At 45.3% G+C, this 14,479-nt stretch overlaps 1 protein-coding gene across 1 annotated transcript in view; it reads right to left on the bottom strand.

The window, feature by feature from the left end:
- Positions 1–14,479, bottom strand: part of GOT1 (glutamic-oxaloacetic transaminase 1) — a 31,447-nt gene that overhangs the window by 10,845 nt on the left and 6,123 nt on the right. Inside the window, exon 2 of the mRNA XM_066240136.1 lies at positions 9,587–9,768. Within this exon, the coding sequence (XP_066096233.1) occupies positions 9,587–9,768 (182 nt within the window). The remainder of the gene's footprint in view (positions 1–9,586; positions 9,769–14,479) is intronic.

Genomic DNA, 14,479 nt, shown 5'->3' on the forward strand with positions numbered 1-14,479 from the left:
AGCTCCAGTATTTCCTAAAACTATGAGCAGAATGAGGTTTGAAAAAATTCTTATATTTTTCCATCTTAGTGATAATTCACAAAATACATCTAATGAAGCCATACTGTATAAAATTAGGCCTCTTTTGGATTACTTTCTTCCAAAATTTCAGTCTTTGTATGTACCTAAGTAGGAGTTATCCCTAGATGAAGCAATGATACCATATAGAGCAGCGGTTCTCAACCTGTATAAAATATGTACTTCTGATGGCTTTAGGCGATCCCTGTGTTTTGGTCGTTCGACCCCCACCGGGGTCGCGGCCCACAGGTTGAGAACCGCTGATATAGAGGATGTATCAACTTCAGAATATAAAATCCAACAAAAATAATAAAATATGAAATTTTAGTGAGAATGCTTTGTGAAAGCAAGACAAAATACATTTGCAACTTCGACATTTATTCGGGTGTAGGCAAAAGGCTGCAAGAAACTGTATTATCTGTCTTACAGCTGTATCTTGATTCTTGGCATCACGTATACCAAGGTAAGTACTACATCAGCATTTCTACAGTTGAAATATTATTAGAAAAGAAACATTAATCTGTGGTACCACAAGAGAAAACCGTGGCTTGCCAAAGGTACTAAAAGAATAGTCAAAGAATCTTCAGAGAGGGCAAATGATGTTTTATCTTTCCATGATATAAGGACAATGGGTCCTTAAGGACCCATTGTCCTTATATCATGGAAAGATAAAAGACTAGTGAATATGATATCAACTTTCCACGCTGCCTCTATGAAAACTGGAAAGCGAAAAAGAAATTCTATGGAAGATAAAATTAAACCTGCGTGCATATTAGACTACAACAAATACATGGAAGGAGTCGATCGAGCAGACCAATATTTGGTGAACAGCAGTATCTTTTGAAAAAGTATAAAGTCGCCCTGGCCGGTTGGCTCAGCGGTAGAGCGTTGGCCTGGCGTGTGGGGGACCCGGGTTCGATTCCCGGCCAGGGCACATAGGAGAAGCGCCCATTTGCTTCTCCACCCCCACCCCCTCCTTCCTCTCTGTCTCTTCCCCTCCCGCAGCCAAGGCTCTGTTGGAGCAAAGATGGCCCGGGCGCTGGGGATGGCTCCTTGGCCTCTGCCCCAGGAGCTAGAGTGGCTCTGGTCGCGACAGAGCAACGTCCCGGAGGGGCAGAGCGTTGCCCCTGGTGGGCGTGCCGAGTGGATCCCGGTCGGGCGCATGCGGGAGTCTGTCTGACTGTCTCTCCCCGTTTCCAGCTTCAGAAAAATACAAAAAAAAGAAAAAGTATAAAGTGGTCTAAAAAAGTGGCATTCTTTCTGATCAACTGCACATTTATTCAATGCATTCAAAATTTACTGTAATTACAATAGACAAAATAAAATAAAATATAAAAAATTTCTACTTGAAGTAGCTAGGGAATGGCTATCTGCTGGTTCAAATGAGTGCAGCTCAGAACCTAACACTTCCTCTGATACTTCTAAAAGAGCTCCTTCCATGGATTCACCTGTTGGGCTTTCACGCAACTAAAAGACCATGTTTTAGAAAAAATAGTCACTGGTATAAAAAAAAAAATCCAACTACACTGTATAAAGTGTGTGTTCAAAAGGAAAGTGCAGCCCTGGCCGGTTGGCTCAGTGGTAGCGCGTCGGCCTGGCGTGCAGAAGTCCCAGGTTCGATTCCCGGCCAGGGCACACAGGAGAAGCGCCTATCTGCTTCTCCTCCCCTCCCCTTCTCCTTCCTCTCTGTCTCTCTCTTCCCCTCCCGCAGCCAAGGCTCCATTGGAGCAAAGATGGCCCGGGCGCTGGGGATGGCTCCTTGGCCTCTGCCCCAGGCGCTAGAGTGGCTCTGGTCACAACAGAGCGACGCCCCGGAGGGGCAGAGCATCGCCCCCTGGTGGGCGTGCCGGGTAGATCCCGGTCGGGGACATGCGGGAGTCTGTCTGACTATCTCTCCCCGTTTCCAGCTTCAGAAAAATCCAAAAAAAAAAGGAAAGTGCAGCAAAACCAGATACATTTGCAAAACATGTTGCATGCCATTACACAGTAGGTGATTGCTACACAGTATATATCACACAAAAAATATTACTAAAATATATAATGTGTATAAAATATAGTATGTAGCAGATATGTACAAAGTTTCATTTAAATTCATTATGTATAAATAAAGTAAACTGAAGTTTATTTAGATTGTTTCACTTTCATACTTAATTACAAAAAAATAGTTGGTGACATGAGATAACTTCTGGGTAAAATTGCCAGTCAACAATGTGTTAAAATTATCTTACATGGGAAATAAAAGTCCTAAGTTTTACCACTTATAACATTTCTTCACAAACATTCTTTTTATTTTTTTGAGAGAGAGTCAGAGAGAGGGACAGATAGGAACAGACAGGAAGGGAAAGAGATGAGAAGCATTAATTCTTCGTTGTGGCACCTTAGTTGTTCATGATCTTTCTCATGTGTGCCCTGACTGGGATGTGTGGCTACAGCAGAGCAAGTGACCCCTTGCTCAAGTCAGCGACCTTGGGCTCCAGCCAGTGACCTTGGGCTTCAACCCCGCTCTCAAGCTGGAGAGCCCACGCTTAAGCCGGCAACCTCGGGGTTTTGAACCCAGTCCGATGCTCTAGCTACTCCGCGGCCGCCTGGTCAGGCCACATACATTCTTATTGATCCTCAAACAGTCCCATAAAGTAAGTTCTAGATTCACAATTTACACGAGGAAACTGATTCAGAGAAGTGGTTTGCCAAAGGATACGCAGCGGGTGAGTAGCAATCCAGGTCTGCTCAGCCCAGTCGCTATGCCATGTGTATGTTGTTCTGCCTATACATCTCTGATTCATAAATTATATGTCAATTTCTATATTTACAGGATTAAGGAAAGAAAGGAGAAGATCACATGAGAAAGCCTATCTAAATAAAAGGAAGGACACACACCAATCTAGTAACTGTGGCCACCTCTGTGGAGGGGCCCAGACCATAGGGACGAATGGCTACAGGTCTGCGGCCTAACCTGTAAATTGTCTTTTAAAGTCAAGGAGAATGTATTCATGTATTATTTGTAATATTTTAAAAAATATATTGTGATGTCTGGGATCTGCTGTGAAATAACTCAGCTTTGGCCAGGGTTGGAGGATATGGAAGACTGACCAAATACAGATTGTTACTGACTCTAGTGACAGAGGCACGAAGTCTGTTCTTCCACTGTTTAATCTCTTGTTGTATATACTTGAACTTTTCCACAATAAAAGGTGGAAAGAAAAAAAAAACCTTCCTGTATGAAGAAGAAAAGCTTCCAAAATCTTTTTTAGGAAACTAGCATAACATTAGTGCTAAAAGATGACAAAGAAAAACAAATAGAAGAAAGGGAGAGACCTAGCTTGTTCATGAATATCAATAACTCTTCAAATAAACGTTAATAAACAGCATGAATCCATAGTACATTTAAAAATACTCCTTTGATTAAGTGAGAATCATTCCATGAATGCAGATTAAGAAATACATTATAAAACTTGCCATGCTGCTAAATAGAGAAAACCCAGACGATCACCAGAACAGCTGAGAAAAGCAGTCCAGCCATTTCTGATATAAATGCTCTGATATTAAGACAGAAAACAGTGCATACATCCTGATAAGAACTGAAAAGAAAAATTCATTCAGCCACGATGAATAAGTGAGCCTCATGATAAACAAGAATCATTAGCAGAAATCCCCTTTAAGCCATGAACAAGGCAATGGCACCAATTATCACCAGAATAGCTGTACATTGCGGGGAGAGCCAAGAGCAGCGGACTGGGGTGAAAACAGTCAGATTCGACACACTATTGTCCCTGGTCTTCAGTGACTCCCCACTGAGTACCGGTCCCTTCCTATTATGTTCAAGGTTTTGCCTTCACAACGATGATCTACATGCAAATGTCTATCAAGGTGATGCAACTTAAATGTGCATTTATTTCTTATGGATTTGTCACTAGCTAAGCTGAATGTCAACTTTATTCACTACTTCACTATTTCAAACACAAAGCAATTCTGGAATGCTAGTATAATATTCCCTGTACAAATGCACAAGGTTTTAAGTTATCATTGGTATGTGACAGGTGCATGTGGATATCAGAGAAAACATTCCCAGGAATAAGTTTTTTCTCTCCTCTGCTCAACTTTTAATTTTACCCTTTCCCACTCCAGAAAGCAAATTCATTAATTAAAAGGCATCAGAGCCTGACCTGTGGTGGCGCAGTGGGATAAAGCATCAACCTGGAATGCTGAGGTCGCCAGTTCAAAACCCTGGGCTTGCCTGGTCAAGGCACATATGGGAGTTGATGCTTCCAGCTCCTCCCTCCTTCTCTCTCTCTGTCTCTCCTCTCTCTCTCTCTCTCTCTCTCTCTCTCTCTCTCGTCTCTCCTCTCTAAAATGAATAAAAAAAAAAAATTAAAAATTAAAAAAGGCATCAGAAAGTCAGTAGATAAGATTGAAAATGTTTGGAAGAGATAAACCCACTCCACTAACATGAACTGATCCCTGATAGTCATGATGTATTTAAATGCCTAGCATATCAAATCTCAAGAAGCTAGCACTCCCTAAAATATATATTGAACAATGGATGGCTTCAGTGAAATACAAATTGCTCTAAACTACATCAGCCTTTAACAGAAACAAATTTTTGGTGAATTGATAATGTACCAATTTGGTCATTCTGTCAATTGATTTTTGGCAAATTGCTCTAGAGCCCAAGAAAGTCCTGCGTTTGGGATGAAAGAAAACCATCACATCAAAGGAAGTAAGTACAAATGACTTCTGAAGAAGAGATGTCCAGAAGAGAAGTCCACTGTGATTTGCTGCGAAGCTTTGTCAGTAGACCATCTGTACTCCCGGCATGGCCACACTGCCTGAAGAAACCCTGCTAGGCTCTTGAATATTTGTCCGGATCACAAATTGCTGATGTGATAAATTCACTCTGAGAAGCAGAGAGTTGAGCAGGAACTGCCTTCAGCCAAGGCCATGTCGCACTGACCTGGGTGCCCAGAGCGATTCACACAGTACCTGGCACATGGTACTAAATAAACATGGGCTCAACTTGGAGAAAAAGACAGTGAGTGATGAGAAGATGTGAGCCACAGCCAAAGCCCCAAGTCTCTCAGATGCAACGGTCAAAGCCAGGAACTGGGATATCATCACATGGCCCAAACGCCCTCCTACCTACAGTGGCTCAGTAATTTCAGAAGCTGAAACATTACCATCCAAGAGATGAAAAGTAGACTTTTTGTCTAGATTCTAAGGTCCTAAGGCCTGAAGATGCAAAAGCAGTAAGAGGCAGTGAGGAATCTAGATAATAGCTCTTCTCCAAATGGTTGATGGACCTGGTAATGTTAAATCTTAAGAAGAAAAATCTAAGGGAAGACGATTACTGCTTTTCTGATTCATTCGTTCTTTCATTCATGCCTCAACTTCTTCAAGTCTTGGCCCAATGTCATTTCTAGTCCACCATGACTACCCTACTTAAAACGGCATCCACCCTCGCCTGACCAGGCGGTGGCGCAGTGGATAGAGCATCAGACTGGGATGATGAGGACCCAGGTTCGAGACCCTGAGGTTGCCAGCTTGACTGCAGGCTCATCTGGCTTGAGCAAAAAGCTCACCAGCTTGGACCCAAGGTCTCTGGCTCGAGCAAGAAGTTACTCAGTCTGCTGAAGGCCTACGGTCAAGGCACATAGGAGAAAGCAATCAATGAACAACTAAGGTGTCGCAACGAAAAACTGATGATTGATGCTTCTCATCTCTCTCTGTTCCTGTCTGTCTGTCCCTCTCTATCCCTCTCTCTGACTCTCTCTCTGTTCCTGTAAAAAACAAAACAAAACTGTATCCACCCTCAATCCTACCCTCAGACTTCTAATATGACTTCCCCTGCTCTATTTTTATTGCTTCATCATCTTTTAATATGCTATATCATGTCTATTATGTTTATAGTCGGTTTCTCTCCACAGAACTGTAAACCAGGACAGGGGACTTTGAGGGTTCTGGTCACCACTGTGCTCCAGCATCTGAAACAGTGTCCAACCCTGGTGCTGAACACTCCTCTGCTGACTGAGTGAACGAGTCAATTCAAACATCTGAGAATCTCTGAGGTGCCAGGCGAGACGCTAAATGCTGAAGATCTGCAAGATAAATAAGCCCTCGTCATCCCTGCCCCAGGGAAGCTATGGTCTGGTGGGAGGGACAGGCTTATAAAATCACACAATTAATTATATTTATAAAATTAATAAGCACTGTTATTCCCAAGCTGTGAACAAAGTCTTATGATTAACTCAGACTCCAACAACTAGCTCTGCCTGAAAGAACAAAGGATTCAGCATCGAGGTGACTTGACCAGACCCTGAAGAACTTGGGAGGTAGCGAATGGGGTGGGACAGAGTTGGGGACATTCGCAGTAGAGGAACACCTGAGACAAAGGCTCTAAGTCATAATAGGGCCTGGTGAGTCTATAGAACACAGACTCTTACAATGACGGACTCCATGGGGGAATGAGGAGAGGGGTAAATGACTAGAAAAACAGGATGAAGACTAGCTACCAATATGCTGCTTGCCCAGTTCAAAGTTGCAATTCTACCTTGTAGATAATGGAGGAGCTATGGTGCGTGAGAAAGGAGCAGTAATATGATTAGCTTTTTTTGCTGAGGAAGTAACTCTAGCTGCACCATGCAGAATGTACCAGAATGGGGGAGAGACTAGAGACAGGAGACTAGTACAAGAATCCGAACGACAGGGTGGTGGGTTGAACTGAGACAGAAGCCTGGGCGTCGTGAAGACATCCGGGGACAGAGGAATGGCTCAGAGCTCAGTATCGAGTGGTCCCCAGGGTGATGTAGATGCCATTCCTCCAAAAAAGAAAGTCTTCAAAGACTGCCATTTAAATTTGTTTTATGACCAAAAACAACACGGGCTGATCTAGAGTAAGAGGGAGGGCTGTGTTCCACAAGCAGCCCCCGTAGTCTTACGGCGTTAAGTGAGCAAACTTGCGGGACCCTGGGCAAAGGAACGAGCACCTGCCCCACACAGCTAACACCTGTGTAAGAATGTAGTCTTAGCGGAAGCAGTTCCCCGGAACAGGATCTGTTTTTCTTCGTCAGCACAATTCCGACCATCGATAGCATCTCAGAAAAGAATCCCCGGCCCTGGCCGGTTGGCTCAGCGGTGGAGCGTCGGCCTGGCGTGCGGGGGACCCGGGTTCGATTCCCGGCCAGGGCACACAGGAGAGGCGCCCATTTGCTTCTCCACCCCCCCCCCTTCCTCTCTGTCTCTCTCTTCCCCTCCCGCAGCCGAGGCTCCATTGGAGCAGAGATGGCCCGGGCGCTGGGGATGGCTCCTTGGCCTCTGCCCCAGGCGCTGGAGTAGCTCTGGTTGCGGCAGAGCGATGCCCTGGAGGGGCAGAGCATCGCCCCCTGGTGGGCAGAGCTTCACCCCTGGTGGGCGTGCCGGGTGGATCCCAGTCGGGCGCATGCGGGAGTCTGTCTGACTGTCTCTCCCCGTTTCCAGCTTCAGTATTAGAATTTATAAAAAAAAAAAAAAAAAAAAGAAAGAAAAAAAAAGAAAAGAATCCCCATTGCCAAAGTTCCTCACTTTCAAACTTCATCAGGACACCCCCTTCCCTCTGTGGAAACACTGGGTTGTCAGAGGAATTTCCCAATGCCACCCACCATTTCTAAACGCCACACTTCTACGAGTATTCATTCCTCTTCAGTTCCTTGAAGCACGGAAGTCAGAGTCTCACACATCAATCCAGACAAAACCCTAATTAAGTTAATTACTTGTCTAAGCCCTGACCTGACTTCCAAGACCTTCACTGGAGCCTCCCTGCCTCCTGATACACATAAGAATGTACCCTTGTGTATGTGACCTTCACTTGATCCTGCTGTCCTGTTTATCAGGGCACATGGGTAACAGCAGGTGGGGATAAACTGAGGGACACTAAGATGTGGTCCCTTCACGCCTGAGGGCTGCACTAGACAATGGCCAGGGGAAAAACAAGTGCCACTGGTTTAAATTGCATAATACCTAACTGGACTATTGCAAAAACCTGAGCTCTTTCCCTTCTTACTCCTCCAGCCAAGTTTATCTTCTTCAAATACTCATATTGGGTAACTCCTCTGCTCAAACCTGCCCTGGCTGCCAAGCCTGCCTGATCTATCCAACATGTTCCCAGCTCTAATCAGATAGTTCTCTTTACACCTGGGCCTGCTTACCTCCAACCTCTGGCCCTGGACTCACACTACCCCCGACGAATACCATCCCTCTGTCCCGTGTGGTTCTTACCCTGTTGTACTTTGGAATCACCTGGAGGGCTATTAAAAATATGCCTGTGGAGGGAAGGGAATGAGGGGGAGAGGTGGTTAGGGGGGTAGTGAAAGGGAAGGATAGGGTAGTACCCTCCAAGATTCCGATTTGATTAGCCTGGTATGGGATCCAGCCATCAGTATGTTTTTAAAAACTCCGCAGGTGATACATACAGCCAACGCAGAAAACCAGTGTTTTGGCCTCGTTCCCCAAGGTTCAGCTGAAATCTCGGCTTCAGCCATTCCCAGCCTCCCTCTTCTCTGAATGCCTACGACACTGAGAATGCCCACCATACCTCTTCCTACCACACAGAGCCTCTCTCCCTGGCTTTCATGTGTCTCTAATTATACACAGACTATGTACCAGAAAGCACTTAAATGAGATAAGCCAGACCAAGGCTAGAAGAATAAAAGGATATTAGAATTGACAGGAACTACAGAGAGCCTCTAGACTAGTGGCTCTTGAACTTTTGGAGGCCACAGCCTCCTTTAGAATATCTGATAAAATCTATGAACCCTCTCCCCAGAAATACACACAGAATTCTGCGTAAAACTTTAGGAGATTGAAAGGCAATGTTCCTTACGAGACCATGGACCACAGACTAGTCTTTCATTACCATGTAGATGAGATATAGGGGCTAGAGGGTTAACTGACTTGCCTATGATCAAAAACAGTGGCAGAGGCCCTGGCCGGTTGGCTCAGCGGTAGAGCGTCGGCCTGGCGTGCGGGGGTCCGGGGTTCGATTCCCGGCCAGGGCACATAGGAGAAGCGCCCATTTGCTTCTCCACCCCCCCCCCTCCTTCCTCTCTGTCTCTCTCTTCCCCTCCCGCAGCCAAGGCTCCATTGGAGCAAAGGTGGCCCGGGCACTGGGCATGGCTCCTTGGCCTCTGCCCCAGGTGCTAGAGTGGCTCTGGTCGCGGCAGAGCGACGCCCCGGAGGGGCAGAGCATCACCCCCGGTGGGCAGAGCTTCGCCCCTGGTGGGCGTGCCGGGTGGATCCCGGTCGGGCGCATGCGGGAGTCTGTCTGACTGTCTCTCCCCGTTTCCAGCTTCAGAAAAATACAAAAAAAAAAACACAAAAAAAACAAAAACAAAACAAACCAGTGGCAGAGCTGGATCCAGACCCTGGTCTCTTGATCATGCCATTAAATACCCTGGGCTTGGCATTTCCTCTGACTGCTTCAAACCCAGCAGCTAACTATCTGATCACCAACTGGGCAAAAATGAACAACAGAAGAAGTTCATCCTCACCCAAAACTCACCCGCTTCTCCCGGAGAGCCGGGCTGTCATCTCCAAGGGCAAGGCGGGAAGCATGGGCCCGGAACTCTGGTAAGCCCAGGATTGGCAGATACTCGTGATTCAAGCTGCTATCATTAGCAATCTTCTGCTCCACCTTCCTCACTACAGGCAAAACCCAGGGCTGGGAGTCATCCGTGCGGTAAGCTGGAAAATAGGAAAGTGTTGTACTAAGGAAATTGTCTGAGGCTTTGTCCAAGTAAAAGGTTGGAACTGTGAACAGGGAAAGTTCTACCACCATCTGATCAAAACAGACCTGTGAAGGAAACTCAAGTTCAGTCACTTACTGACTGCCCACTTTGGGCCAGGCATTGGACTAGGAGCTGGGCAAGCAGGGTAGACACGGTTCCTAACCCTCACTCAACTTATAGTTCCTAAATATATGACCATCAAAAAATAGGATGCCAAAATAAAACTTCTGGTTTTTGGTTTGCTTTGTTTTTTTAGCAAGAGAGAGAGAGAGAGAGAGAGAAAGGGACAGATAGGAACAGAAGACAGGAAGGAGAGAGATGAGAAGCATAATTCTTCGTAGTAGCACCTTAGTTGTTCACTGACTGCTTTCTCATATGTGCCTTAATGGGGCGGGGGGGGAGCCCTCCAGCAGAGCCAGTGACCCCTTGCTCAGGCCAGCAACCATGGGATCATGTCTATGATCTCACACTCAAGCTGGTGAGCCCATGCTCATGCTGGATGAGCCTTCACTCAAGCTGGCGTCCTTGGGGTTTTGAACCTGGGTCCTCTGCATCCCAGTCAGATACTCTATCTACTGCATCACCGCTTGGTCAGGCTCAGTTTTATTTTATTTATTCTCTCAGAGCTTGATTGAGGGAATGCATGTGAAAACACTCAGTGAACTAAAACAATATACCTTAGAAATGCTATGTCAGTATTACTAGTGCACTGAGGTCTCTATAGCCACTGGCCCAGCAATCTGCTTCTGCAGGTCCCCAAGAGATTTCTAGAAAAGGGCTAGATCAGGGGTCTCAAACTCACGGCCCCGAACAATTTTGTGCAGCCTGCAGACTAATCCACGAAGTTCAAAATATTTTGGATAAAATTAAGTAAGCCTAGGGGCCTACTTGTATTTTTCATTTCTCTAGCATCCTAGCTAGATATTAGCTTAGTTAACAGCAGTTGTGATGTGAACTACAGTTTCTAGTCGTTTTGTGACACTGAGTAAACTGCATGTACGATTGTGCTTGTTGTACTGATTTTTTTTGTTTTCAACTGCAGTGAGAAAAGTGTTGCGTAACAGTTGCCTTTTGTAGACCTAGTGTGGCCGCCAAACGGCTGTGATCTTGCTCTGCGGCCCACATGCTGAGTTCAGTTTGAAACCCCTGGGCTAGATGTTACTTCAGATGAATGCTGAACCTTCAAATGTAAACATGGAGAGGGGGTGGAAGAAGACCCAGCTCCTCCTCTTGTCCTATAAGAACAGAAATGCAACAAATAACAAGCAAACACCCTGTGACTGAAGATTCCAACAACTGGTTACACAATCATCCAGCAACCCGCTGAAACACCTGTGTCCTCCCTCTGTGTTCTGAGATCATTTGGTATTTACCATTTTAACAGTTCCTCCCACTTCACGTGCTTCATACTTTTATTGATCTAAATGTATCTATTTCATAACATTTAATCTTGCTTACAAGCAAATTTTTAAGCACTTCCACACTAAAAGTATTTTTTGTCCATTTTGAGTTATCCTATAACTGATTTCCCCACTATGCTACCCTCTGATTACTTTAGGATTAGAGCCTCAGAGGGCAGCTGCTCTGGCCTGCTCCCCAGCCAGGGATCTCTCTGAGTAGGAATCCTGACAGGGACCATTTGCCTTCCTGCTTGAATGTTTAGGTCTCCAACAAGCCTATACTTTCTCAAGTGATTTTAAAACTGGAAACTTTAGGCCCTGGCCTGTTGGCTCAGCGGTAGAGCGTCGGCCTGGCGTGCGGGGGACCCGAGTTCGATTCCCAGCCAGGGCACACAGGAGAAGCGCCCATTTGCTTCTCCACACCCCCCCCCCTTCCTCTCTGTCTCTCTCTTCCCCTCCCGCAGCCAAGGCTCCATTGGAGCAAAGATGGCCCGGGCGCTGGGGATGGCTCCTTGGCCTCTGCCCCAGGCGCTAGAGTGGCTCTGGTCGCCCCTGGTGGGCATACCGGGTGGATCCCGGTCGGGCGCATGCGGGAGTCTGTCTGACTGTCTCTCCCTGTTTCCAGCTTCAGAAAAATACAAAAAAATAAAAATTAAAAAAATAAAATAAAAAAATAATAAAACTGGAAACTTTAGAGTAGCTTTGTTTAAGTTTTATCTGGTTGATTTCTGCCCAATATTAATCCCTAACTTTTTAAAAAATCACTTTGTAGGTTGGCTGATCTTGTTTACACACGTTGACTGTAGAAAATTTAGAAAAGCTCAGAAAGTAAATAATAACATTAACATGTAATCCCAGCACTCAGGGATGAGGAGTATGAAAATTTTGGTGTACAACCTTCTAAGCTTTATTTTACATGAGGGTGTGTGTGTATTTTTTTTTTAAGTGAGAGAAGGGAAGATAAAGAGACAGACTCCCACATTAGCCCCAACTGGGATCCACCGGGCAACCCCCGTCTGGGCTCAATGCTTGGACCAACTGAGCTATCCTTAGTACCCAGGACCGACACTCGAACCAATTCAGCCACTGGCTGCTAGATGGGAAGAGAAAAGGAAGGGGGGGAGTGGGGGAAAAAAGCAGCTGGTGGCTTCTCCTGTGCTCCCTGACCAGGGATCAAACCCCGGATGTCCAGACTCTGGGCTGACACTCTATCCAGTTATCCAATTGACCAGGGCTCATGAGTATATTCTTTTATAAAACATGGATCAGATTGTATACAGAATTTTTAAATGCTTTTTTCCACTTATTAAATATATGAATAGCATATATTTCACTGACATTAACTAGTCTTCTAAAAGATGATATATTTGCATGTCCTCAACCCATCTTGATCTTCCATCTGCCTACTTCCAAATACTCTCCCTCCATAAATAACAACTGTTCTTAATTTTTTTTTTTGATCTGCCCAAAGTTCTCTAGGCATACACAAGCAAATACAGCCATGTCCCTGCCTTTTTATACAAAAGGTAACATATAGCATACTGTCCAGTTTTGTGCCTTGCTTTTTCCATGTGAAGATCTTTTTGTATCTGTGCATACGCCTTTGTTCTTCTCTTACAGCGCAAAATTGATGAATGAACCATAATTTTTGGCCAGTCTCTTACTTATGAACATTTGAGTTTGTATGACAGCTAGCAAAGTAGGTGAGTGAAAAACTGGATAATATTAACGGAGAACTTATAAAGAGATGGTCTCTTATGTGAATACAATCTGCCTTCGAAGGCCATTGCAAGAAGGTTGCCAGAAATCTTTGAGAATATACACTGCTCACAAAAATTAGGGGGTATTTCAAAATGAATATGAAGCAATAAAATATCCCCTAGTTTTTGTGAGCAGTGTATATAGTAGTATATGTGGACTGCACTACACAGAGAGGATGCTACTTAGATATAAAAGAGTTTGGCTATTCATAGAAACACCACTTCTATTATGCTTTACATCTGTGTTTGGTGGTTATATATGGAATTATATATATATATGTATTGCATGTATTTATGCTATACACATTAAATTTATGATGTCATTTGTAAATCATGTACTCTAAATAAATAAAATATGAAAGCTAAAGAAAAAAGCACAATACTACTGCTCTTACCAGTTCTGTATACTCTGCACAACTCTAAGAAATACTGTATGTAATACAACTGGTGTCAGAGGGGTAGTATATCTATATTGTGACAAAAGAGAAATTGGTGCCTGACCAGGCAATGGCGCAGTGGATAGAGCATCAGCCAGGGATGCTGAGGACCCAGGTTCGAAACCCCAAGGTCACCGGCTTGAGCACCAGTTCACCAGCTTGAGTGTGGGGTCACCGGCTTCAGCGTGGGATCACAGACAGAGCCCATGGTAGCTGGCTTGAACCCAAAGGTCCCTGGTTTGAAACCCAAGGTTGTTGGCTTGAGCTCAAGGTCACTGGCTTGAGCAAGGGGTCACTGGCTAGGATGGAGCTCCCTAGCCAAGGTACCTATGAGAAAGTGATCAATGAACAACTAAGGTGCCATAACTATGAGTTGATTCTTCTCATCTCTTCCTCTCCTGTCTGTCTGTCTCCTCTCCCCCTCTTTTTTCTCTCTCTAAAAAGGAGAGAAATTGGCAAACTTATACCTCCTTCTTTGTTTTTTTTCCTTTTCTTAGTGATGGGGAGATAGTGAGGCAGACTCCTACATGTGCTCCAATCTACCCAGCAACCTTGCCTGGAGCCAATGCTCAAGTACTTTTAGCATCTGAGGCTGATGTGCTCTAAGGGAGCTATCCTCAGCGCCCAGGGCTACACTTAAACCAACAGAGCCACTAGCTGCAGGAGAGGAAGAGAGAGAAAGGGAGGAGGGGAAGCAGATGGTTGCTTCTCCTGTGTGCCCTAAGAATAGAACCCAGGACGTCCATATCCTGGGCCAATGCTCTAACCACTGAACCACCAGCCAGGGCCACTTCCCTTCCTTCTTCACTGCCCAGTTTCCCCAGGTTCAGTCCCAAAGCCTTGCCTGACTGGCCTAATGAGGCAGAATTACAGATTCCTCTTGGGTGACTGGAGCAGTAAGATCAAGCATTATCAATAGCCACTATTGTTGCCCTGGCCGGTTGGCTCAGTGGTGAGCGTCAGCCTGGCGTGCAGAAGTCCCGGGTTTGATTCCCGGCCAGGGCACACAGGAGAAGCGCCCATTTGCTTCTCCACCCCTCCCCCTCTCCTTCCTCTCTGTCTCTCTCTTC

Source organism: Saccopteryx bilineata, chromosome 7, assembly GCF_036850765.1.
Source record: "Saccopteryx bilineata isolate mSacBil1 chromosome 7, mSacBil1_pri_phased_curated, whole genome shotgun sequence".
Classification (NCBI taxonomy): domain Eukaryota; kingdom Metazoa; phylum Chordata; class Mammalia; order Chiroptera; family Emballonuridae; genus Saccopteryx; species Saccopteryx bilineata.